General features: G+C 48.4%; 2 protein-coding genes across 7 annotated transcripts in view; both read right to left on the minus strand.

Moving 5' to 3' along the window:
* The window catches only part of CIMIP3 (ciliary microtubule inner protein 3), a 64,593-nt gene extending 64,387 nt beyond the window's left edge, over positions 1-206 (minus strand). Inside the window, exon 1 of one of the 2 annotated variants that reach the window (XM_077764789.1) lies at positions 94-206. The gene's annotated coding sequence lies outside the window, so the exon portion shown is untranslated. The remainder of the gene's footprint in view (positions 1-93) is intronic. The other variant, XM_077764787.1, reaches the window with a different exon arrangement.
* A 4,637-nt stretch (positions 207-4,843) lies between these two features.
* TAF8 (TATA-box binding protein associated factor 8) lies at positions 4,844-26,707 on the minus strand. 5 transcript variants are annotated; one of them, XR_013335331.1, is made up of 10 exons: positions 26,658-26,707; positions 25,713-25,869; positions 21,003-21,101; positions 20,614-20,676; positions 19,442-19,566; positions 15,356-15,503; positions 13,822-13,964; positions 11,919-12,020; positions 8,883-8,990; positions 7,334-7,654 (listed from the first exon to the last, which is right to left on the minus strand). XR_013335331.1 is itself a non-coding variant. In XM_077764965.1 (9 exons), the coding sequence occupies exons 1-9, from the start codon at positions 26,700-26,702 to the stop codon at positions 6,859-6,861; spliced, it is 933 nt and encodes a 310-aa protein (XP_077621091.1). In that variant the 5' UTR covers positions 26,703-26,707; the 3' UTR covers positions 4,844-6,858. The 5 variants fall into 5 exon arrangements, 3 of the variants coding, with proteins under 3 accessions (XP_077621091.1, XP_077621093.1, XP_077621092.1); XM_077764965.1 differs by lacking the exons at positions 7,334-7,654; positions 8,883-8,990; positions 11,919-12,020 and adding exons at positions 4,844-6,871; positions 7,187-7,326; XR_013335332.1 differs by lacking the exon at positions 11,919-12,020.
* Between the last annotated feature and the right edge of the window lie 180 nt (positions 26,708-26,887).

Consider the following 26,887-nt stretch of genomic DNA (forward strand, 5'->3'; position numbering starts at 1 on the left):
AAGGCAGGGAGGGGACGGAGGCTGGGGGAGGGCAGGGAGGGACAGCATCAGACTGGCAAGGCGGGGAAGGGGTGGCAGAATTCTGTGACCTACCGGCTGCAGAGGGAAGAGCGAAGACTCCAGAGTGTTTAGCCACGTGATGGGCAGAATGACAGGATGCCGGGAAGGCCTGCGGCCTCGGCCCAAGGCAAGCCCATCTCCTTGTGAAAGCGGAGGAGTGTTGGGGGCCACCCACAGCTGGGTGGGTCAGGAGGAAGAGCTGGCAAAGGAAAGGGAAACCGAGAGGTAGAATAACAATGAAAGGGCACTGATGTCACGGAAGCCAAGGGAACTCCTCTGAAGGAGGGGCCAGCCAACAAGGTCACACGTCAAGGGCGAACGCTGGGCTGGACTTCACTGCGGGCCCCATCCTAGGGATGGCCCAGCGAGCAGTGAAAGGGGCAGTGAAAGGGGCCACAGGCGCTTCCCCCTAAGATCTCTCTCCTCATACCAGGAAATCCGTAGTCTCCTTAATAATCTGTTACAGATCCGTTTATTCATAAACTGATCAAAATCCTTCATAAATATTGTTGTCCCTCTGTCTATTCATCAAGGAATGGACGAGAGCAGTGATTAGCAGGCTTAGCCTGCCTCACTGTCACCCTCTGTGCCACTGGTTGTTTCTAGCTCCCTCCTTCTCCCACCTGTAGGGATCCCTTCGCACAAAGTAGTGCTCAAGGCATTTGACGAACAGAAGCGTGTATGGTCATGAAGCAAGAGCGAAAGGTAAAAAGCATCAGCCCGGGTGAGGGGAGAATGCTGGGCACAGACTTCAGCTCTGTGACTCAGCAGCCACGTGGACTGCATTGCCACTGACCTCCCTGGGCCTCCATGTCCTCACCTGAAAATGCAGACAGTAAGAAAATCTGTTATTGAAGTAACTGTGAGGAGTAAATGAGTAAATACGTGTAAAACAGTGATCAGCAAGAGTTAAGTTCTCAGATAGTAGGGGTTTTTATTTTATTTTTTTTAATATGTATTTATTTTTGAGACAGAAAGAGAGAGCAAGAGCTTGAGCAGGAGAGAGGCAGAGAGAAGGGGACACACAGAATCTGAAGCAGGCTCCAGGCTCTGAGCTGTCAGCACAGGGCCTGGCATGGGACTCGAAATCACGAACTGCGAGATCATGACCTGAGCCAAAGTCGGATGCCTAACCAACTGAGCCACCCAGGTTCCCCAGTACTAGTTTTTAAGCATAATTTTTAAAGCAACAGAAAAAAGGAAAATCTGGCAATGGTATAATATCATCATTTATAAGTCATAGTTACAGACATTCTCATCAAATCTTCCTGACAAGGTATCATAATTATCCCATTTTATAGAAACTGGTTTGGTAGTTTAGTGATTTGCCCCAGATTTCACAGCCGGTAAGTTGTGGGGCCATAAATACAAACGTCAGCAAGTTTTGTTTTACTGACTCACATGGCCGGCCTCTCAGAGCAGCTCTAGGATTCTAGAAAAACGAAGTTCAAGTCTGTCAGTTCCTTTTACGCTTGTTTCCCGAGAAGGCCAGGCCAGTTTTGTTACTGGTTTCTGTTTTCACTGGTTACTGTTTAACGACCCCTTGGTCAGAAACAAAGGCAAGGGGCTTGCTGAGTATCCCTGCCCCCACCCAGACTGGGGCTGCCCACCCAGGAGGAAGGGGCATATTTCTCAGTGACCAGCAGATGGACTGGGTGTACACTTATGAGACACTTAATTTTGATCTTGATTCAAGCACAATAACTATTAAAAACAAACAGAAGCATTTTTGAGACAACTGGAAAAATTTGAATATAAATTCAAATGAAATAACAAACTCACCATTCATTTGTTAAGAATGATATTGACATGGTGATTATTAAAAAAAAGTCTATGGGGCACCGAGCCTGGGTGGCTGAGTCAGTTAAGTGTCCAACTTTGACTCAGGTCATGATCTCAGTTCTTGGGTTTGAGCCCAGCGTCGGGCTCTGTGCTGACAGCTCAGAGCCTGGAGCCTGCTTCAGATTCTGTGTCTCCCTCTCTCTCTGCCCCTCCCTTGTTCATGCTCTTTTTCTCAAAAATAAATAAACATTAAAAAAATTTAAAAAGTCTGTCAACCCACACAAATCTGCCCCAACACAAAAACTAATTTTTTTTTATAAATTTTTTTTTAATGTTTTATTCATTTCTAGGAGAGAGAGAGAGAGAGAGACAGCGTAAGCAGGGGAGGGTCAGAGAGAGAGGGAGTCACAGACTGAAACAGGCTCTAGGCTCTGAGCTGGCAGTCAGCACAGAGCCGGACGCCGGGCTCGAACCCACGAACCGCGAGATCATGACCTAAGCGAAAGTCGGACGCTTAACCGACTAAGCCACCCAGGCGCCCCAAATTAAGTTTTTTTAAACGTAATCTCTACACCCAACGTGGGGCTCAAAGCCACAACCCTGAGATTGAGAGGTGTGTGTTCCACCGACTGAACCAGTCAGGTGCCCCTAAACCTCACATCTTAGATAAAAATGTACTCAAAACAGATCAAGGACTAAAATGTAAAACATAAATCTATAAACATGTTACCAAAAAATAGAAGATTTTTGGGAACTAGGGCTTGGTGAGTAGTCTTTAGACCTGAAAAACTCAATACACCTAAAACCTAAAACCTTTTTATGTAAAAACCTAAAAATACCCATAAAGGAAAACACTGACAAATTGGTCTTCAGAATAAAAAACTCTGCTTTGCCGAAGAGCCTGTGGAGAGGACACAAAGGCAAAGCTATGGCGTGGGAAAGTGCTTGCAAACCACACACCTGACAAAGTTCTCGTATCTAGAATTAGGAAATCTCAAAACGAAAGAGACAGTCCAATGAGATTGTTCAAATTCAATAGGCAAAAGACTCAAATGGATTCCACCAGATAGTAAATAAGCACATCTAGCTGTTAGAAAAATACAATTTAAGGTCACAATGAGATATTATTATACACCCATCAGAATGGCTAAAGTTAACAAAAAAGAGTAACAGCAAATACTGGTGACGATGTGGAGAAACTGCATCAGCCACACACTGCTAGGAGGACCGCAGGATGGCACAGCTACTCTGGGAAAGTTTTCAGTTCTTCTTACCATTAAATGTGCCGTTACCACAGGACCCAGCGATTGCATTCTTGGATGTTTATTGCAGAGAAATGAAACTTATGTTTACCTAAAACCCTATACACAAATGTGCATAGCTGCTTTATTCACAATAGGCCCAAACTGGACACAAGTCTCAATGTTCCTCAAAGTGTGAATGGTTAAACAGACTGTGGTATATCCATATCAGGAAGTAGGACTCAGCAATAAAACCAAAGGAACTACCGATAACACACAACCTTGGATGGCTACGTTACATGCTGAGTGAAATTGAAAGGTTATAACTTTATGGGGCGCCTGGGTGGCTCAGTCGGTTAAGCGTCTGACTTCAGCTCAGGTCGTGATCTCACGGTTTGTGGGTTTGAGCCCTGTGTCAGGCTCTGTGCTGACAGCTAGCTTGGAGCCTGGAGGCTGCTTTGGATTCTGTGTCTCCCTGTCTCTCTGCCCCTCCTCTGCTCACGCTCTTTCTCTCTTGAAAAATAAACAAAAAAAGGCTGTAACTTTATGATTCTATTTATATTAACAATCTTTATTCCCCCAGTAAACTCTATGCCGAATGTGGGGCTTGAACTCAGATAAAGAATTGCATGCTCTGACTGAGCCAGCCAGGTGCCCGCATTTATATATTGATAGTCTTTATATAAAATTATAAAGATGGAGACCAGAAGAGTGGCTGCCAGGGGTTAGGGATGGGGGAGAGGTGGGTGTGCTTATGGAGAAGCAGCATAATGCAAGTAGTGGTGTTGATGGAAATGTTCTATATCTTGACTGTGGTCATTGTTTTATGAACGTGCACATAACCAAACCGCACAGAACTGCGCACACACACATGACAAGGTAAAATCCGAATAAACTCTGTGGGTTGTTATACAAGATGCTACCGCTGGGTGGAACTGGACAAAGGGTACATGGGGCCTCCCTGAACACTTGTTTTGTTTATTTTTGAGATGGGGGGCAGGGGCAGAGAAAGAGGGAGACAGAGGATCTGAAACAGGCTCTGCGGTGACGACAGAGAACCTGATGTGGGGCTTGAACTCATGAACTGTGACATCTTGACCTGAGCCCAAGTCGAATGCTTAACCCACTGAGCCACCCAGGCGCCCCTGAACGATTTTGTTCTTGCAACACCCTGCGGATCTCTAATTTTAAAAGTAGAAAGAAAAAAAAGGTCCTTCAGAGTGAGATGCATGATGACCTAGATGACACAGGTCTTGGGTTCGCTTTAAAAAAAAAACTCCAGGAAGCAAAAATAAAGGAAAAACAAGTGGGAGAAATCAATGAAACAGAATTGAAAAGATGTCGGTAGGGGCACCTGGGCGGCTCAGTCAGTTAAGCATCCGACTTCGGCTCAGGTCATGATCTCACAGTTTGTGAGTTCGAGCCCCGCATCGGGCTCTGTGCTGACAGCTCAGAGCCTGAAGCCTGTTTCAGATTCTGTGTCTCCCTCTCTCTGACCCTCCCCTGCTCATGCTGTCTCTCCCTCTCTCTGAAAAATAAATAAAACAAACAAAACAAACAAACAAAAAATCGGTAAGTGTTGATGCTGGGTGAAGGATATTCAGGGAAAGCATGTATACTTTCCTCATTCTGTGTTTGAGAATTTCCCAAATAGAAAGTTTTATATGGTTCCCAGGGGTACTTGGTTCAACAGAAGGACTAAACCTTATCTGTCTACACAGTCTTACTCATGGCTAGAGCTTCTGAATACAAATTAAGTTCAAAGTATATCATTCTGTTTCATTTGCAAAGTTTTTATTAGGACCTTTTATGAAGAGCTCATAAATCATATTCTTCATCTGGCTCTGCTTACTGCTTTTTCCCTCTAACGAGTCTCCCAAAGTTATAAAAAATAGAAATTTATAAATACACATGGAGAGTTATGCACAGTTTGTACACGACAATGGTAGGGTCAGTGTTTCCAGCTGTCTAATCATTCCCCAGGGCCTCTCATCCAGAACGGAACAGCGGATTCTGAAATCTCGACAGCGGAAATGGCAACTCTGGCCCAAAGCCACCGCCCCCCTCAGCATGACGGCACTGGGCAGGTGTTGGTTTTGGACAGCACTGGCGAAAGAGGAACTGCAGAAACGCCAACGGGGATGGCTGCTCTGTGAGCGGGGGACAGCAAGCCGGGAAGGTTTCGGCCCTGCATCTGCCACGGCTCCAACCCGGGCCTGTACTTAAGCTCCACGGGCCAAGAATCGCCAAGGGCCGAATCAGAGACTCGGCCCAGGCCCAACCTGCCTGCGGCCAACTGGAAGAGTTCCAGGCTGCTAGGGGCCTGAAAGACGCTTCCTTGGCCCAGAGCTGGGAACCCCAAATGTCCCCCTAGTCTGCTGTCCTCAGTGACTCCCCAGCAGCTCTTTCCTTCCAGGCGATGGGATGGAACGCCTGGGGCAATAGTGAGGCCAGAGGCACATGGCTGCGGCCGCCACGTTTTTTTGTTTTCAAATCCACCAAGAGCATGATGGAGAGAGGACTCTGGAAGCGGAGCACAAGGAACGTTCAATACGGACCTTAGGCCACGAACTCAGAGGACTCCTTGTCTATCCTGTGTTAACTTGCAGGTGTCCCTGGCACTGTTCTTCTTTGGACTTGGGTTTTTAAATCTCTTCCTTTGGAGACCAGCCAAAGGGTATCAGCTTACCTAGCGTCTTCCTTACCATTTGTGTGTTTTTGGTTTGGAGGGTACATCAAAGATGAAGCTTCGCTCCCCAGGAGGAAAAGAGGTTGGACAGATTCAGACCTGCTTCTGGAAGAACACCCTGGCCTGGCCTGCAGGCTCCTGCAGGCTCCTCTCAGCCCACTCAGAAGGCGGGGCCCCGGCCTTCTGTCCAAACCAGCCCTCCAGCGGACCGGCGGCCCATCCTTCAAACTCTCACCCTGCCTCCACCCCCGCCATCAAATCCCTTTCCTATTGTTTATGATCAGTCATTCTTCTACAAGTCACGGTTTAATCTATCCACTGATTTAGGCTCTTGTCAGAGAAAACTTCTTTTCCCGGGATGGGGCAGGACTTGGAAGTTCCCATGCACACATCCCTCAGGGGAACGGTAAGTGACAAATCTCTCAGGGGAGAGTGCAGCCCGGCTTTATGGGAGCGTGAGAGAGTCAGGGCCGCCCTGCTCCTCCTCTGCACGTAGCACGCCTGCGCACTCTGCCTGACGCTGCCGGCCCCAGGTCGACGCCGTGATGGGTGGGCCACCTGTTTCCAAAAGGCTGAGGGAGGGCAAAGTCACCTTCCATCAGCTCGCAGGGCACGTGGAGCCCAGCTGAAGAGAGAAATGAGATTGAGGTTCTGGGGCAATAAATTGGCGCCACATGTTGTCAGTGAGTCAGTAAGAGGAGCCCAGGTAGCCTGAACTACAGACGAGTCAGGCAGTCTTTCCAGCAGGAGGCATGGCAGACAAAGAATCTTTTCTTTCCTGCCACCTTTCCCGGCCTCCCAGGTTTCAGAGGAGTCAAGTCCTATGATAATAACGGAAGTCACTGGCTGCTCCTGCCCCCTCCATGGGACGGCCAGCTCGTTTAAGAAAAGCTGATTGTCACTGTCGCGTCCTGCTCCACCCAAATATCCAGTGAAAATAGGTCATCTTAATATGGAGTCTGCTATGAAAATCATGCCCAGTCACATCCGGCCGCCTGGGCTTGACCTTGAGGAGGGCACAGTGGCTTTAACAGCCCCAAGAGAGTGGTATCCGCGTCTCTGTTCAAGGCAGGCTTCCTTCTCGGCTCACGAGAGGGACCTAGAAAGAAGAAGAATTCATGGAGCCTGCCCAGTGGGGGCCCCACCTGCTGTGCTTCTATGGGGACAGCGCCAGGGCTTGAGGGCTGGTCCCCGGGCTGCAGGACACTCAGCCTCTTTGCAAGAAGAGGTACGTATTGGGGAGTGGGGGGAGGGCAGATGAGTGAGGCAAGGAAAAGGGAAAAGCTTTCCTCTCACCGGAGGAGCTTTCCCCAGGTTTCAGACCCACTGGGGAGCCTCTCTTTCCTGCCAAGGAGCAGAGAAGGCCACCTTGGTTGGCCGGAGAAGCCTCTCTGCACCCCCGCCTCCAACTCACTTCTTCCTGCGAATCTTGGGTTTCTTCACGGGTCGCAGGTAGGGGTTATCGATGATGTTCTCCTCGCCATTCCGGCTTCCCGACAAGGAGGGGTTGTGCTGCAGGACAGAGGTGTTCTCCTTCTCGGCTCCAGATTCCTCCTTTGAGCAAAAGCCAAAACAAAGCAAAATACCAATGGCGTAAGGAAAGAGATCATTCATGCCCATCGTAAGCGTTGCTTGCGTCAAGAAATTAGAAGCCCCCGGATGAGCCCCGGATACACTTTCTGATATACCTATCTCTGCCCCAGATGAGATGAGGCCCAGGCAGGGGCTGGCTATCAGAGGAAGACGAGACCAATGGCCTAGGCACAGGGGGCCACCGAACACAAAACTTTGAGCCTCTTGAGAAGGCAGGGGCATGAGTTAGAAGACAGTCCTGGCAGGGAGTCAGGGGCTAACAGTTACATGTTCAAGGAGGAAACCCAGTCTGTGGGGAGATAAAGACAAAGAGAAGTGACCTTGATGCTTCGCAGGACACAGGGCCAGAACAAATCGTGTGCATAGGGAATCTCCCAGACCAAACGGAACGAAAACTGTAATCGGTTTCCTCTGAATATCTGGTACCTGCAACAGGTACCAACAATCACACTGCAGCAGAGGTCAGAAACTTCTGAGCCCTGAGGGTTCCCGCCAAGGCCAAGCAGGGTATATGCAGGAACCAAGGACACAGCAATGACAATCCCCATCGGTGACCTGGGGGTCAGGACTTTCGCTCTTTGCTTTTTGAGGAAAGCCATCTGGGAGAAAAGTTTATAGGTTTACACGTATCCAACACGATCCCAATTAAAACTTTTTATTTGTAATTCGTAACTGGTTCTAGGAATATGGATGACTGACTCTCCTTTTCCGCATTTATACTCTCTTCTATTTCCCACGTTTTTTAAAAAATGAGCACAAGCTGCAGGGGAAAGGGGAGAAAAAAGAAAATCACACAATCATACCAAGGACTTGACCTAGAAGGCAGGCCTGAGAGACTGTAAGTGATCAGAAGCTGGTGGGGCTGCGCCCCCTGGTGACAGGCCAAGGGTTCTGCCACTGAGGTTCCCGTTAGGTAACTGTGGCGAAAGGGCCTGACCTCAACCAGGAAATTCTGTGGTCAAGACAGCAGTGTGGAGAACAGCAGGCTCTCCCACAAGGGGCAGCAGGCCTAGGCCAGGGACCTCTGTCAAGGCCAAGTGCGCCTGCAGAAACTGTCTCACTTCTAGGTTCGGCCGCTCGCCCCTCCCTGTCCCACCAATTCTGTTCTCCCCAAAGACCCAGTTCCCCCAGGGTCCCTGGGCTTGTCCTCTCCAACACCTGGTCCGGCAGGGACCACACAGTGACCTAGAGCTGTCGTGGACCTTCCGGAGGCTCTGATGAAAGCGGGTGCTCCACGGTCAACCTAGCTCATGGCGGACACGAGGTCTGACCGTGACCAGACCTGCCTGGGATGTTTGGCTCCCAATCTTTCTGAAGTTCTGAACGGCCTGATTTCCTTCCCTGCCGTCCTCTCTTTACTGCAACCACCCCCATCCTCAAAGTTGCTGACAGTTCACCTCAACCCTGCCTCGAGTGTTTCCTGAGATGGTAAGGATGGAAGGGGAGAGTCGGGGGTGGGGAGAAGCCAGCCCTGGGACCTCTGCCGGAGGCCCCGAGGCCCCCTCTGCTAGGCTCACATGTCTCACAGGGCCAGGATGGGGGTCCCGAGTCGTGGGGCAACAGCTGCTCTTCTCCCAAGCAGAGCTGCAAATGCCACTTTCTTGCCTCCTTCAGGGACAGGCAGCCTTGAGATAGGGAGGGACAGGAGTAGATAAAAGTCAAGTACCAAACTCATGGGGATTTGTTTAAAAACGGTAGGCGCGGAAGAGTCCTTTGGAGCCCGCGGAGGCCAGAGCGTGTGAGCCCCGGCGAGCCCCACATGCCCTGGGGGTGACCGAGGCCCCTCACAGCTTCCAACATGGTGTCCACGCCAGCGACTGCCATGTGGGCCTCGCTGCCCCGACTGCTCTCCTGACCCCCAGGCTCGCGTAGCCACCTGCGCCCTTGACATCTCCTGGTGTCAAGGATGCACCTCAAACTTCTGTGCCAGAACCTGAACTCCGGCCCTTCCCCTGTGCCCGGTCTTCCCACAGTCCTCCCGCGGCCACCCCATCCTTCTAGCTGTTCAAGCCCAAACTCCGCAGTCATCCTCGCTTTTCTCAGACCCCCCACGTCCAATGTGTTAGGGTAGCTTGTTGGCCTTAACCTTCAAAGTACGGGTGGAGGCTGAGCACTGCCACCCTCCTGACTGCAGTCGCCCTCTTGGACCCACACTGTCTCTCCCTCAGACTGCGGTGGCAGCGTCCTAACTGACATCCCCATAGTCAGTGCTCCCTGAGGAAGTTCCGACATGTCCCTCCTCTGTTCCACAACCCCCCCCAACACGCCCATCTCACCCGATTAAAAGTCAGCTCTTAAAGCTGCCTGTGGGGTCCTACCTGATCTGACCTCTACCTCTCTCCCCCTGCCTCCCTCAGCCACAGCCACACTCACCTCTGTGTTGTTCCTCAGGGCCTTTGCACTGGCTGCTCCCTTCCCAGAACACTCTTCCCCAGATAGCCACATGGCTCACTTGCTCACTTCCTTCAAGTCTCCTGTCAGATGTCTCCTTCTCAGTGATGTCTACCTCGATCACCCGATGTAAAACTGAACCCCCTTCCTTTCACCCTGGGTCTTACCCTACTTGGTCCCCTTGCGCCGACAACAGCATCTTCACCTTTAATACACAGTAAGTCATTTATTTATATGTTAACATTTATTGTTGTTGCCCCAGTGCCGACACACGGGCTCCCAAAAGGCACGTGTTCTGTTTGCTCTATTTGCACCCACAACAGTATCTGACACACACCGCACCAAATAAATACTTGTTGAGTAAACGAGTGGCACGTTATTCGTTAAGAGCACAAGTTTAGACCCCGGTATTGTTTGCGGAAGGCCGCTGGTTCAGACATACAGGAAGAGAAAAGTCTCTTACACACTAATGTCAAATGCACAGCCCCTTTAGGAAAAACCAGAACCAGGTGACAGGAAGTAACTCCTGGGCAATGGTCTTTGAAGGAGGTGCTGCCATGGACACACAAAAGAGTAAGTTAAAATACTAGTTATTTAATTCACCATAATGACATCCGTAAACGCTATGGATAGAAAACACAGACATCTACGGGGAGCTGGTTAAATTTGATGGTTACATCCAGACAATGGGCTACGTGAAGCCCGAAAGAGGGCGGAAGAGGCCGCGGTACACATATGGGACGGCCACATCGATAAAGGGACACAGGAAGGGAGACCCGTTAGTGATCTGCTATTTGTGGGCATGACGACAAGGAGGCCATGTCTCCAGAGGGACACACGAGAGACCGGTGGCACCGGCTGCTTCCCAGGAGACAGCGTGGATGGACAGCAAACATGGGCAGCATAAGCACTTCTTACCCAAACATTTTTTCTACATTGTGGCTTTTCAAACGCAGGCTTATGTTCGCCAGTTCGACAAAATGCCATTAACAAGTCCATCTGACTGTATATAAATTGTTGCTAGAATCCTTTCCTTGGGGTCTTTTTATTTATGTACTTTTAATAGAAGAGCAAGTGGTCGTACAGCCCGAGACAGTGGGGGTGGGGGCGGGAGGGGGTGAGGGAAGCAACGGGTGCCATGAGCTGAGCTGCTGGGCACCTGCAGTTCGCTGCTGAGTTAGCTGCTCCTCCTACTGCGTGTGCTTGGGAAGAACCGGACTCATAAGTTACGTATGGCAACCAAATCACAGTCTCTGGAGGGCAGCGCAGTCTGGATCTGAAGCCGGCCCATCTGACTCTGAGGGTCACGGCTTCCTAGTCCTTGCTGTCTGACTTGGGCTCCAAGCAGCTGCCAGCCTTCAATTCAGCCCATGCCCGCTCACTGCCATGACCTCACCTATGTCATTACCTGGGGCGTTGGAGGACACATCCGCAGGCCCTTTAACTACTTTGTACTTACAAAGGGAAGGTGATGTCTGCTTAGAAGATTCCTTCTCCTCCTAGGGTGGACCTCACTTTAGTCCACGACCCAATCACCATAGTCCACGACCCAAGACCAAATTAACTGAGTCCGAAACAGAAGCGCAGAATACCAAGTTCCTCTGCTTTATGTGAAGCCAAGGGCTTCCAGCCCTAATTCTGAAAGGAATAATCCAACATTAAAGCAACGTGTATTCAAGCAAGGAGGCCCTTCGGCACGTACCAGAGAGCAGGCACCCCGCCCCTGCACCTTGGGGCTGTCGGCGACCACAGGCCTCACGGAACCTTAGAGAACACGGGAACTGCCTGGTCCAACGACAGCCACCAAGGCCTCCTGTGCTTTGAAGCCAGGGCCAGGGCCAGTCTTAAAGGATGGATGACTATGGTCACCTGACCATAGGGTCCTGCAGGCCTTAGAGGCATTTGAGCTTTAGCCATTCTTTGGCTCTACTTGGCACTTTCTCGCAAAGACTCAGGAACAAGAGTGGGGTCTCGTCCTCTTACGTGCGGAGCACAGCACGCTGCTCACGGGACGAGAACCCCCACAAGTCCGAGGAGCGCATCTCTCCCGCCTCAGTCTCTGCCCACGCACTCTTACCTCCTCCCCTGGGAACGGAATGCCCGTGACCAGGCCAACCCCTCCACCTCGCTTCGTCCCCTAGATCCCTTACCCTCTCACCTACCAAAGGACATCATTCCAAAATGTTTCTTTCTCTCCTGCATCCACTTTTCCTCTCTATCAGATCATTCCCATCAGCATACTGACATCCTGTTATTTCTTTAATCTTAAAGAAACAAACAAAAGTAAATATACCTCTCTTAACTCCTTCACATTTCCCCTTTGGCCACCACCCCATCCTTTTCCTTCCCTTTACAACAAAATTCCTTGAAACGATTGTCTATATAAGCGCTGTCCAATGGAACTTGCTGCAATGACATAAACGTTCACATCTGCACTGCCCTGTGTGGTAGCCGTTAGCCACAGGTGGCTATTCGAAAAGTGGCCAACGTGACTAAAAATCAGAATTTTTAGTTGTATGTCATGTGCATCGTTTATTTATTTATGAAGATATTATTTTTAAGTAATCTCTATACCCAACGTGGGGCTTGAACTCACAATGCTGAGATCAAGAGTCACACACTGCACAGAATGAGCAAGGTGGGAGCTCTGAATTTCAGTGTAAATAGACACGTGGCTACCGTAATGGACCGCACAGTCTATACTTACGGAGTCCAATTTCTCTTGTCCTTTTTCACCTCACCCACGGCCAAGGTACGCTCATGGTTTTAAACACGATCTAGGCGCGTCTGGGTGGCTCAGTCGGTTAAGCGTCCGACTTCGGCTCAGGTCATGATCTCACGGTTTGTGGGTTTGAGCCCCGCGTCGGGCTCTGTGCTGACAACTAGCTCAGAGCCTGGAGCCTGTTTCAGATTCTGTATCTCCCTCTCTCTCTGACCCTCCCCTGCTCATGGTGCCTCTCTCTTTCTCCAGAAATAAATAAGACCTTAAAGAAAAAAATTAAACACGATCTACATGCTGATGAGCCCCAAGTTCCCATCTCTGGCCCTAACAGCTCCCCACACCGCAACCCCGACATCCATCTTGCCACCCAACGTCACCACCTGGCTAACAAGCATCTCAAAGCCACCCTGCTTAACCAGAACCCGTGCCTTTCCACCATCCTCTGGACCCCCCTCCCCCCCAGGTCTTCCCTATCTTGGCTGAAGGCAACTCCATATTTCCCATTGTTCAAGCAAAACACCTTGCATTTCTCTTTGGCTAGCTTCCCCGCACATCTCACACCCATGCTGTCGCTTGGCTCTGCCCTGAACACAGTCTAGAATCTGACCAAATGGTCTATCTGACCGTGTCTCATTATCTTCACTTGTACTGCCACCTGTCAGTTTACTGCGGAGACTCCTTACTGGAGTCTGAGAAGCAGAGAGCTGCTTCTGCCCTTACCTTCCACTGCCCACTCTCAGCATAGCAACCCGACTGACCCCGTTAGCAAACCTACATCAGACCCCGACTCTCCTCCGCTCAGCATTCCCGATGGCTCCCACCTTACTGAGCAAAAGCCCAGTGTTTAATACAGCCTTTAAGGCGTGACTCCCCAGGAACCCTGCCTTGTTCATGCCATCTTGATGGCACCGCTGTCCTTCAGCACAATGCCTCCCACCTCAGGGCCTTAGCATCTCCTGTGCCTTCTGCGAGGAGGACTCCATTCCCCAATATGTACAAGCCTTGTTCCCCTAAGGTCTTCACTCTGATGTCACCCTCCCAGGCACCCTATCCGGAACCACATTCCCTCATACCTTTCTACTTCCTGTCTCCTAATTTGTAATTTTTTCTTAGCTACATGAGGGCAGGAAATGCTGTCGATTTTGTCTCCTGCTAATTCCCCAGCACCTGGAACCGTGCCTGGCTGGCAGACACTTGTTCAGTGTTTGGCGAATGAATGACTAAATCCCCAGGACAGGGACTTGGGGACAGGGACATCTCTCAAGAGATGATCACGAGCCTGGTCTCAGGCTTCCGGAGCCACCAGGCTGAGGACCGTGCAGTAGGTAGAAGGCAGGACCCACCGTGCTGATATGAAGAGGGAGGTTCTCGGTGTCTGTCTGTTCATCTTGCTCCGAGGAATCTGTCTCTTCCATCTGTTGCATCTCCAGCTCCGATGGAAGGAGGGCCGTCAGGTAGGGGATGGTGAAGGGCCTGGCAGCGATCACTGGGAAATCGGAAGAGGGGAACAATTCCAGTCACGGGGCCCTTACAGTGGGCCGAGAGCCCCACAATTCCGCGAACCACAACAAGTAACAACAGTATGGCTAACCCACTCCAAACACTCACCCTGCGCCATGCCATGTCCTACATGGTATCTTTAATCCTCGCCTCCACCCTGTTGCGTACAATTGCCAGCTCCATTTCACAGGTGAGGAATGTGGGGCATGGAAAAGCGAGGTGACCCCCTCAAGCACATAGAAAGTGGTAGAGTGGAATCTCAACTTGGGCAATATGACCTCGGGGCCCACTTTTACCAAGTATAACCCAACTTGGACAGAGCTGGGGCTGCTTCCTAGCAAAGCATCAGCTTAGTGGCCTTATGCCCAAGCTCAGTTAACTCCTTAAGCTTCACATCTGAGCAAGGAGATTGATCTCTTCAGCCTAAAGGACTCAAGTCCAAATACTGGACTTGTCACCTCTCTGCATGTAAGTGTGTCCGCTGAGCTAAAGGGTACTTCAGGTAAGCAAGCATTCCAATTCTTCCAAAAAGCACTGATGAAAAGAAGAAATTATTAATTAAAAAAAATAAAAGAAATCATCTATGTGTATTTCTGCGGCAGAATGTGATTAGCAGGAGACATGCTAAGATTACCTTTGTTATGGCTCAGCCATGAGGTCCTGTGGTCAGAAAGAGCCGGGTTGAATTCTAACTACCAGCTGTGTGACTTGGGGCAAATGACCTCATTTCTTTTCTCTATAGGCCTTGGCTTCCTACGGTGGTGGGGATAACAGTTCCTAATTCATAAGCTGGTTTACGAGAGGATTTAATGAGATAATACAAGGGAGATGATGGGCGCAGCGCCCGGCACTTATGAACTGTTAGCGGCTAGTATTTGAGGGCCAGGCAGGCAGCAAGCATTCGATGGGGCCCTGCTGACTGAATTGATCGCCCAAACCAACCTGTCTGTTCACCTCTGAGAAGACCGAGATCTGTGGAGGTGAAGGAATGTGGGTGCACGGTGACGTGATTATGCAGAGATGGGAACTTCAGGGACGGGAAGGGCAAAGACTGGGGGATGGTCTGTAAGTGCCCTGCCCTCGATGACAATGTCACTTCCACTGTATGAGTCTGTCTGATGCCGAGGCCCAGTCACCCTCGAGGCAGCTTAAACCCAACCTCAAGCAGCTGCTGCCAACTAAGGCCGTAACGTTTTGCACTTATCAGCTGGGGGAAGGCACCGAAGACCTGGGAGAAGGAGCCAGAAGTGCAAAGAACAAGGTGCCCCCAAGACCAAGACAGAGCCCTCATTTCTTCCTACCATGCCAAGAGAAAGGGAAGATGGCGGGATTATTTCAAGTGCCAAGACAGGGTCCACAGAGGGGAGAGACTCTCACATGGAAACGTGCTGACGTCATCTTTGAAGAGACTCTGGGTCTCGCCCGTCTTTGCCATGAAGCGGGTGAGTGCTCGCTCCACGTCTCGTCTCTGGGACGCAGCCTTCTCCCGCAGGACCTGGTAGTCCGACACGGGCTCGCGGTACGTCTGCAAGGACAACAGCCAAGACGCTACAGTCGTGTCGATGGATCATCCTCGCTGTGGCCCCATCCTTCCGCCCTTTCAACGACCCAGTGACGTCAGGGAGAGCCGAGACCCCCAAGGGCATGGATGGGCAGAACGAAAATGATGAAACTATCGCTAATATTTGTTTTTAAGCTTAAAGCTTAAGAAACACACATTTACGATACCAAGTGCCCCTGGGCCTCCATTTAGGGGCTGTCACGTAAGGCAGAGGAGATGCAATCCTGAAGGGAGAGTGGGAGTCATCCCCCCAGGGAAGCCCCGACAGGGCAACCCAGCCCCAGCGGGGGAGTGTGACATCCTGCAGCATGCGAGTGGCTGCCACGGTGTCTCTTTGTTTTCCTACAGCAACCTTTACACAGTGGAGATGTTGTCCCGAGAGGGCCCCTCCAAGACCCACAGACTGAGGATATCAACACGTAAGTGTAAATGAACAAGAAAATGGTGCACTGACACTCCCCCCGCTCCCAATGATGAGCTTTTTGGCAATCACGTTACACAGTGAAAAATGACCGAGATCTCAGCAGAATGAGAAGTTAGCCAAAACATTTTAAATTGTAACGGTAAAGCTGACATTTTAATAATGACCAAAAAAGCAACTGCTCTTCGTGCCATGGAGATGGGCTTTTTAAAAGAGGTGTCGGAACCATACGGCAGTGTCGTCTAAAGCTGAACACGTGCGTCCCCGGTGACCCAGCCCTGCGACCCCTGGGTACATGTTCAGTTGAATGCAAATATATGTGCCCTAAAAGACATGCAACAGGTTGAACCTTATGTATAAAATTGCAAATATCTAACTGATTTACAAAAACTGCAGTTTCCCATGGTTTAACCGAATGCTAGAATGTTCACAGCAGCGCCATTTGTATAAGCTATGACCTGGATTACCTGAAGTACCAAAAGATTATGTGTACGTTGAATAAATTTAAGCTATACTCAGCAACGTGGAGGAGAATCTCACAAACATAATGTTGAGTGAAAGCAGCCACATAATTAATATAAAGCACAAACATAGACAAAAGAACTTACGGTGATAAAAATCAGATTACCTTTGAGGGCTGATCACTGAAGGGGAATGGGAGCCTTTTGGAATGCTGATTTATGGGTTTGTTTGTTTTGCTTTTGTTTAAGATTTTACTTTTAAGCAATCTCTGCACCTAATGTGGGGCTTAAATTTATAGTCCTAAGATCAAAAGTCACCCGCTCCAGGGGCGCCTGGGTGGTTCAGTTGGTTATGTGTCCAACTTCAGCTCAGGTCATGATCTCACAGTCTGTGGGTTCGAGCCCTGCGTCGGGCTCTGTGCTGACAGCTCAGAGCCTGGAACCTGCTTTGGATTCTGTGTCTCCCTCTTTCTCCTCCTCCCCGGTCATGCTCTGCCTGTCTCTCAAAAATGAATAAACATTAAAAAACAAACAAAAAAAAAGTCACTCACTCCACCTACTAAGCCAGTGAGGTGGCCCCTATGGTGTTTTGGGTTTTGGGGTTGTTGGTTTTTTTTGAGCTCTGGGTACAACTTCAACATGTACATGCACTTTGTAAAACTTCACCAAATTGTACATTTATCATTTGTACTTTTCTGTATGTTTGTGATACTTCAGTAAAAGTTTACTTAAAAAAAAGTACTGGAATCATTCCCACTGTTGTCAATGTTAACTCAAGTGTGTCACCCATACAAGCAGTTCCTCTGTCTATACTTAAACACAGAAACAAGTACAATTTGAGTGGACTGTGAACACATTTGTTATATACTTTAAAGTGCACAATCTGACAATTATCTTTTTAAATGTTATTTTGAGAGCGAGAATGAGCATGGGAGGGACAGAGAGAGAGAAAAAGAGAGAGAGAGAATTCCAAACTGACTCCATGCTGTCAGCATGGAGCTCAACGTGAGGCTCAAGCCCACAAGCTGTGAGATCATGACGTGAGCCCAAATCAAGAGGCGGATGCTTAACTGACTGAGCCCCCCAGGAGCCTCAAGATCTTACAATTATTTTTAAGATGACTGACATTCAAGAAGGTGGACATTTAACAGAAAGTTTTAAAAAAGATTCTTTAAAAAAAATTTTTTTTAACATTTATTCATTTCTGAGAGACAGAGAGACAGGGCATGAATGGAGGCGGGGCAGAGAGAGAGGGAGACACAGAAGCCGAAGTAGGCTCCAGGCTCCGAGCTGTCAGTACAGAGTGCAACATGGAGCTCAAACTCACAAACCGTGAGATCATGACTTGAGCTGAAGTCGGACGCTTAACCGACTGAGCCACCCAGGCGCCCCTAAAAAAGATTCTTGAAATAATTTGTACATGAGAATGAAAAAAATGAGTTTCATGATTTTTTTTTCCAAATGACTTAGATTTAATCATCGGAAGCAAACTAAGTGGAAAGCTTACAACAGAGAAGAATTTTGCAAATTGAGCTGGGTCAGAAAGGGCCTGGGCCGCCCCTCAACCTGATCCCTTCCAAACCAAGACATCCACAGTGTCCCTGGCAGTCTGGCTCAGGGAAGAAGGAGACTCTGCTGGCTCTGTGCCTTGAGGAGCGTTAAGGGCAATCGACGATGCTACCTATCATTGTAATGTACCCTTTTCAACTATGAGAGCTGTAAAAGTTCCAGAACAAACTAATTTTAGAATCAGACCTCCAGGGGCGCCTGGGTGGCTCAGTTGGTTGAGTGTCCGACTTCAGGTCAGGTCGTGATTTCATGGTTCATGAGTTCGAGCCCTGCGTCAGGCTCGCTGCTGTCAGCGTAGAGCCTGCTTCAGATCCTCAGTCACCACCCTGCAACCCCTCTCAAAAATAAATAAACATTAAAAAAAGAAAAAGAATCAGACCTCCAACTTACTAGTCCACCAAGTGTTAAACAAAGATTTCAAAAAATAAGAAGCAGAGGCAATCGCACAGTTGTCATTATAAAGGAGGGGACAAGTTTCCTGAACCTTTCATACGGGTGAGATGATCTTTAAATGCATATTATTTTGGTATAGTGTTACACTATACTATTAGTGTAGAAACTGAATACTGGAATGCGTACTTAATATTTTTACTGAGAGAGATACACTATAAAAGACTGGGGGACTGTGGTAGGTTGAACTGTGTTCTTCCCTAAAAAGAGATTTGTTGAAGTTCTAATCCCAGTACCTCAGAATATGACCTTATTTGGAAATCGGGTCATCGTGAGATGTGATCAGTGAAGGTGAGGTCACACCGGAGTACGGCGGTACTGATCCAAGGTGACTGGTGCCCTTACAGGAGGATGGCCACGTGAGGAGTGATCCGGAGGGACTGCCACGTGAAGGCAGCTGGGATGCTGCATCTACAAGCCGAGGAACGCCAAAGACTGCCCGCAAACCACCCAAAGGTAGGCAGAGGCAAGGAAGGATCCTCCTACAAGGTGAGCCTGCCGACACCTTGATTTTGAACTCTTAGCCTCTTGAACCGCGTGTCAGACAATGTAGTTCTGTTGTCGGGGGCCACCCAGCTTGTGGTACATCGTTGCCACAGGCAGCCCTGGGACACTAATACAGGGACGACTGGTCAAGGGCAACGGCTGTGTTGTGATGGGGGCTGCCCGGCTCTTCCTGAGGTGTGGAGAAGTGTCCTGAGGACCTGCCCCAACAGCCTGCATGATGCCACATTTGCACCAGCACAAGGTAGTGTGTGGAAGACCCCTGGGCACAGTGCACCTTCCCAAGGCAACGTGAAACTGCCCGCTTGGCAAATGAAAACACATTTGAACCATGCAGAACATCATTCTCCTTTGCCAAGTGGTCTGTCAATGAGGAAAGACATTGTGAGTTCTGAACTACCCTTCTGCCGGTAAACCTTTGGACTCCAGTCTGATAGTCAGCAGGAACTGACTACTTCTGTATGTGCCATAGCTCCCCTTGTGGCCAAATCACTCACCGGAGTTTTGATGTAGGTGTGGGGGTCCGGGAACTCGGGAAAATGGCTGGGTATGTGCGGTGGGTGGGGTCGGTTCTGCCCTGCGGTGAGGGCCTTGGGGGTCACTGGTTGATTGGTCACTGGAGCTGTAACAGAGAGTCACAAGCGGTTACTCCTGCGCCCAAGGACCTGGGTCTCTACCCCATCCCTCCTTTGCTCAAAGTAAATGCTGGACCTCAACGTTCTCATTGCAGAGCAGACACCTTGTATTTCTATCAATCAAAGGTCTCTAATGACTTGAAGACCCGAGAAGGTCCCCCCAACAATGCGCGGCCCTGCTGGATGACCTGGATGGGGGCGGCCCCACACACAGCAATCTGCCGGCGTGCCTCACAGGTACGTGGGTGGGTGGCTGTGACAAGGACTATATAAGGGAGCATGCTGAGGAACTAAGGAAGTTGGGTGGGCTAAGGAATGGTCTTTTCACAGAACCCAGATAACAAGGACAGACACAGAGCCAGGGTGTTGTCAGTGTGGGCTAATGAAAGCAAGAGGGGACTGAAAACGGCCCTTTCTGCTGTGACTCTGAGTGAATTTCTGAAAAGGGTGCCAGCATGAACAGAATGCTGAGAAAAAAATCCAGTATATTCTCCCTAATGTCCTACAAGCCCAAACTAGTTACTCCCAAGCCCGTTTAGCGAAGACAGAGGTCATCAAACTTTTTGCATAAGGGACAGAGTAAATATTTTAGGTTTTGCAAGCCATCTAGTCTGTGACAACTACTTAACACTGCTGTTACAGCATGAAAGCCATCACGGGTAATAAGTAAACACGGCTGTGTTCCAATAAAACTTTATTTACATAAACAGGTAGTAGGCCACATTAGCCTGTAGGCCACTGTTCACATGATTTAGGGGAAGAATGAGAATTTTCGCATTTTTCAAAGAGCCTTTTCTGGAGCCGAAGCACAAGAGCCACAGCAACACCTCTGAGACGGTGTGCCTTTCTGGTGACTAAATTTGTACTCCAATCCTGTTCATCTCAATAGAGATCATATTACATGTAGCCCCAGACAATGGAAGGGAGCCTGTAGCAAGCAAGCAGCTACAAACCGATCCCCATCGTGTTCAATGAATTCATCCCACAGCTATTTATTGAGCACTCGCTGAGTACCTCAGTTTGAAGTCACTTACGGGCAGTGATGACCATCCTCTGAGACCGTTTTGCATAAGCAGGGAGAGTGTCCACATTGAAACCTAAGAGACAGGAAAGCTGAAATCACTGTCCAGGCCCCTGGCTAATGACCATGGAAGGGAAGTCATGCTGCGGTGGGAAAGTTTCAACTCGCAGCTCGAGGGCTCTGCTGCCACTGGGAAGCAGCTCTAGCACAAGCCCCCAACAGGAAAGGAGGGGGTCAGTGATGGGGTTCAGAGGAACCCTCTCTCAAGCTAAGAGCAAACCAGGAGACGCACGAGGGAACTCAAGAACACTCGGCAGATGTGGCTCATGCCTGGGGACCCTTCTTTCTCTCCTGACTCCAACTCGGTTGCACAGAAGAAGGGGAAAGTGGAGATGTACTCACCCATCTCGACCAGCGTGACCACGATATCTGACAGCGTGGGCTGGGTCCTGGCTGTGTGCTCACAGTAGGACTTGGCACTTCTCCCGATTTCTGAAATGTCTAGGAAAGGACCAAAGACATAAGGTCTTACTCTCGGTTCCTGAGAAGTACAGTACAGAATTATCCTAAGGGGCCAGCAAGTCCACTCCTGGGCATACACCCAAGCAAAGAGAAAGCAGATACTTGTGCACCAGTGTTCGCTGCAGTATTTGCAATAGCCTGAAGGTGGAAACAGCTCAGTGCTCATCAGCAGATGAACGGATAAGCAAAATGTGACCCACGCATACAACGGAATTATTATTCAGCCTTCAAAAGGAGTGCAATTCTGATATGTGCTACATGGCCAAACCTTGAAAATCTTATGCAAAGTGAAGTAAGTCAGACACAGGAAGCCAAATATTTAAAGACTCCAGTCATATGAGGTACCTGGAAAAAAGAAAATCCACAGAGACGAAAAGTGGATTCAAGGTTACCAGGAGCTTGAGGAAGGGAGGAATGGGGAGTTAAAGCTATGGATACAGTGTTTCTATGTAGATGATGAAAAAGTTCTGGAAATGGATAGTGTTGACAGCTGTATATATATTTACAGTTGTGAATGTATTTAACACTACTGAACTGTTCATTTAAAAATGGTTATGGGGGCACCTGGGTGGCTCAGTCGGCTAAGCGTTTGACTTCGGCTCAGCTCATGATCTCGCAGTTTGTGAGCTCAAGCCTCATGTCCGTGTGCTGACAGCTTGGAGTCTTGAGCCAGTTTCAGATTCTGTGTCTCCTTCTCTCTCTGTCCCTCCTCCATTCATGCTCTGTCTCTCTCTCTCAGTCTCTCTCTCTCTCAAAAATAAACTTAAAAAAAAGTTATTAGGGCATTTGGCTGGCTCAGTTGGTAGACAATGCGTCTCTTGATCTCAGCCTCACGTTGGGATTAGAGATTACTTAAGATATAAAATCTTAATGGGTGCCTAGGTCCTAGGTGGCTCAGTCTCCTAAGTGTCTGACTTCAGCTCAGGTCACGATCTCGCAGTTCGAGCCCCATGTCGGGCTCTTTGCTGACAGCTCAGGGTCTGGAGCCTGCTTCAGATTCTGTGTCTTCCTCTCTGCCCCTGCCCTGCTTGCGCTGTCTCCCTCCCTCTCTCTCTCTCTTAAAAATAAATATTTAAAAAAAAAGAATTAAAAAATAAATAAAATAAAATCTTAAAAAAAAAAAAGAGTTATACCAAAGTCCTTCAGGGAAAAGGGGAGGTATGAAGCTGGGCTCCATAAATGGGCTTCAGAGGTAGATGGGTAAAACACTGAAAACTCTTGAAACTGTGCTGAGTTTTACCTACAGAAAAGCTTTTTTCCAGGGATGGGTCCACAGATCTCATCAGAGGCAAAAGGAGCCCCTAAAGGTAAGGAGCCCCTGCTCCTTTTAGAGGCCCTAATGGTTCAGGATATAAAAGCAAGTGGTGCTTGAGAGGGATGGGTGTCAAAATGAAGACCCACCACCCAACTCGCCATGTTACCCTGGACAAGTCACTATTACTAGCTTCCATACGTGAAAACAGTGGGTAGCATCTGTTTACTATGGGGGAAAATCTAATTAGAATCCCGGTGGAACATCTTAGAAGGAAGCCAGGTGACAGTTAAAATATCTTAACCCATTTGGCTATTCTTCTTACACGCCAGCAGCTCCTAGGATCTCAAAGGTATGTACGAGAAATGTCGAAACAATATTCAGAGACTTTGTTCTGAACCCAGTCTAACTGGGTTTCAGTTAGAAACTGACCAACTATAGGCAACAAACACAGAAACTCTGCCTGATGCTTATAACTAACACAGATCCTAAAACTTTGTATCCAGAGCTCTTTTATTTATTTATTTATTTATTTTTAAATTTAAACTCAAGTTAGTTAACTTACTGTTAGTTAACTACAGTGTAGTCTTGGCTTCAGGACTAGAACCCAGTGATTCATCTCTTACATCTGCCACCCAGTGCTCATCCTAACGAGTGTCCTCCTTATTGCCCATCCCCCATTTGTTTTTTATTTATTTTTTTTTACCAGTTTTTATTTTTGAGAGACAGAGCATGAATGGGGGAGGGGCAGAGAGAGATGGAGACGCAGAATCCAAAGCAGGCTCCAGGCTGTCTTTGTAGAGCCCGATGCGGGGCTCAAACTCATGAACCGTGACATGACCTGAGCTGAAGTCAGATTAACTGACTGAGCCACTCAGGCGCTCCTGCCCATCCCCCATTTAGCCCATACCCCCTTACCTCCCCTCCGGCAACCCTCATTTGCTCTCTGTATTTAGGAGTCTCTTATGGTTTCCCTCCCTGTTTTTATCTTATTTTTCCTTCCCTTCCCCTATCTTCATTTGTTTTGTTTCTTAAATTCCACATATAAGTGAAATCATAGGATATTTGTCCTTCTGTGACTGACTTACTTCACTTAGCATTACACACTCTAGTTTCATCCATCTCCAGAGCTCTTGACCACATGGAGGTGCCCAAGTCTTAGCAAGACCCCGGTTTAAGCCATCCTTGGTATTCCAAGCTATCCTTGGTATTCCTTGGAATGAAGTGGCAGACTTTTATGCTATTTTCAAACCTTATAGTTTCAATATTCACAGCTTTCCAACACAACTACTTCAGCGCCATCCCTCTCAGTGGCAACCATTTCTTCTGAGAGGAAAAAGGCCTCCTGCCCAGTGGTATCAGAAAGAACTGCCTCAATCACGAGGACCGTTAAACTCTAAATTCCAAGAGCTTTTCAAGAACTGAATTGTCAGGGCACTTGGGTGGCTCAGTCCGTTAAGCATCCAAATTTGGCTCAGGTCAAGATCTCACGGTTCATGAGCTCGAGCCCCTTGTCAGGCTCTGTGCTGATGGCTCGGAGCCTGGAGCCTGCTTTGGATTCTGTGCCTCCCTCTCTCTTTTTGCCCCTCCTCTGCTCGCACTGTCTCTCTCGCTCTCAAAATGAAATACACATTAAAAAAAAATAATAAAAAGAAGAATTGAATTCTTCTCTGTTGGGAACTATTAGTCCATTCCTTTAGGACAAAAGTTCTCAAAGTGTGGTCTGGGAATCCCCAGGCAGCCCTGAAATCCTTTCCAGAGTCCACTGGCCAAAGCTATGTTTATAATAAAGTGAAGACATTCTTTGACTTTTGTACTCTCCTTTCTCATGTAGTTTTCCAGAGGCTATATGCCCTATGATGATATCATGGGTCTGAGGGCTAACGGAATGTGGGCTTGCATATGTATACGTCTGAGATTTTCTCAAATTTATTTTCTAATGTGGCAAAAATCTCTCGCTATAAAGCCCCTGTAGACAAAACTCCTCAGGTCCTCAATATTTAAGAGTCTAATGAGGTTCTAAGACCATAACATGTGGTATTTGAAAGTTCCAAACATCAGCTGCAGAGAGCCACCTCACCTCAGACCACGTCCTTCCTGGGGCAGCCCACACGGAGTGCCTGATCGAGACCTGAGTACAGAGCAGCGCCTTTTCAACCTGATGTGGTGTCTTCTGATAGCGAACAATTGCTCCAGAGCTCCCCCAGTTGGCCAATCCTTTACTTGGCCTGCATCGCAGTTAACTTCTCCCCCTGCCTAAATTTCTTTTTCACATTCATAAGTGTTGATCTCTCAAAAGAGACCTTAAATAATCTCATCTCTCATTCCATCCTACTTCACCTCTCCACCCCAACTAAGACCCAAGCAGGGTAATACATCGCAGAAGCAGAAAAGGCTATATGAGACCATTCCACGCTCCTAAACCTCAGTGTGTTTCCTTTATTTATTTTCATGTTTTTATTTATTTTTGAGAGAGAAAGAGAGACAGAGTGTGAGCAGGGGAGGGGCAGAGAGAGGGAGACACAGAATCTGAAGCAGGCTCCAGGCTCTGAGCTGTCAGCAGAGCCCAACTTTGGGCTCAAACCCACAAACTGTGAGATCGTGACCTGAACTGAAGTCGGACACTTAACTGACTGAGCCAACCAGGCACCCCAACATGTTTCCTTTTAAAAACGTTTTTACCCAATGATGCCTGGGTGGCTCAGCTGGCTAATCACCTGGCTCTTGATGTCACCTTATGTCATCGTCCCACGTGTGTGGGATTGAGCCCTGGATGTGGCTCTGCACTGAAAACATGGAGCTGGCTTGGGAGTCTCTTTCTCTCTCCCCCTTCCCACCTCAAAAATAAATAAAAAAGTGTTTTCCCATTCTATAAAACTTCTTTACCCTCCCTCTTTGAATCACATACTATAGCATTTGATTATGCAGTGTGTAGCATCTATTTCATGGAAATTAATCATAACTCTGCAACAAAACTATGACGTTTTTGAGCACAGACAAGAGACAGCAATAACAGCACCTACAAGTCACCAAGAGCTTACAATGTCCCAAACATCATATGTTTTACATCTGCAGCTCACTTATACTCACAACTCCATGAGATACAAATTATTATCCTATTTCACAAATAAGGAAATTTAAGTTCAGGAGGTTTAGTGATTTGCTCAGCCTATGAAGGGGCAGAGCAATGACTTACACCCATGTCCATCTGATTCTAAAGCCTGTAAGTCACTTTACTATGTTCTTTTTGCTAAACCTTCTCTTACACGATCACACTGCAGGACACAGAACAGACGTCTGCTTGACTGGACGATGGCCTATCGTTTCTTGGTACTTACAGCTCTGCAGCATCTCTGTCAATGTTTCCACAGACGCTTTCTCGGCACTCTCAAACCCTGCCTCTGTCAACAAGGAGCTCACAACCACTTGAAGGGTTCGCCTCCGGGCCAGATGGTAGTTATCAGCAGGATTAGTGGACTGTTTACTTCCTGATCTCTGCAAATCAGTAACCCATTAAAAAAAAAAAAAAAGAAGATTTTCACCTACACAGCAAGGATGCAATGAAATAGTCCACATATCATCAATGCCAAGCAAAAGTTCTTTTGCTAAATATTTATCAGTGCTTAATAAAAGGTGGTAACCCCTGGTGCTTAGACTTGTAAATCTTGGCTAGCTGAATAATAAGTACCAAGGGGCTCTAAATACCAAAAGGCTACCTAAAACTGAAAATTCCAATATCACAAAATACCCATTTTTTACTTTCTATTTTAGCAGATTATCAGAATGTGTAGCTGAAAAAACATGCATGATGGGATTGAATTCAAGCCTATCTTTTAAGAAAAAAATGATTACTCTCTTGTTCCTCCCATCACCACACCATTTCATTAACAAGAAAAATTAAAACAGCACCAGAGGACGCTGAGGAGTGTTAGGAAAACGACAACAGCACAGAAAAGTAGAAAAGCTAAATATTTTGAAACGGGAATCCCTCCCAACTTTGGCTGGCCAATAAAGAGGCGAAACTGGCGTCTTCGAACCAATCAGGAGGTGTTCCGGGTTCCCAACCCCCAACAGGAAAGGAGCCAATCAGTACACAGGTCCACCAACTCAGGAGGCCGCCGCCAAGTCCCAAGGAGGGGAGCATGTACGGCCTGATAGACCCTCCTCCACTCGGAGCTCATAGTGGGGCTGGATTTCTGGCTATGAGGTTGTTGCCCACACTAGCGGGAAATTACAGAATGCCCAGACTCTCTCGGCCTCGGCCCCACGCCTCCCGCCCTTACCGTTCCGGAGCCACCGGCCCCGGCAGTGGCCGCGGTGTCGGCCATCTTGCTCTGGCGTAATGTGCGCGAGCGCAGGGCAGGATGGGACTTGTNAGCCTCGGATTTGGGCAGGAAGATGCGTCCTCGGTCTCATACCTGTTGCTAGGTGAAATCATTTTTCATAAAGAGCACATCCCTGGAATGCTCCAAACTTGACTGATTGTTAGCAACACCTGGCTGGGTGCCGCTCG

This window comes from Crocuta crocuta, unplaced genomic scaffold, assembly GCF_008692635.1.
Source record: "Crocuta crocuta isolate KB4526 unplaced genomic scaffold, BGI_CrCroc_1.0 scaffold44, whole genome shotgun sequence".
NCBI lineage: Eukaryota > Metazoa > Chordata > Mammalia > Carnivora > Hyaenidae > Crocuta > Crocuta crocuta.

Bases quoted from the DNA above. Each gene is read 5' to 3' on its own strand.
- TAF8 (XM_077764965.1), bottom strand. From the start codon at position 26,702: ATGGCCGACACCGCGGCCACTGCCGGGGCCGGTGGCTCCGGAACG. The intron at 25,870-26,657 runs GTAAGGGCGGGA...ACTGATTTGCAG, and splicing joins GGGCCGGTGGCTCCGGAACG to AGATCAGGAAGTAAACAGTC. The intron at 15,504-19,441 runs GTGAGTGATTTG...TTGTCCTTGCAG, and splicing joins ACACCTACATCAAAACTCCG to ACGTACCGCGAGCCCGTGTC.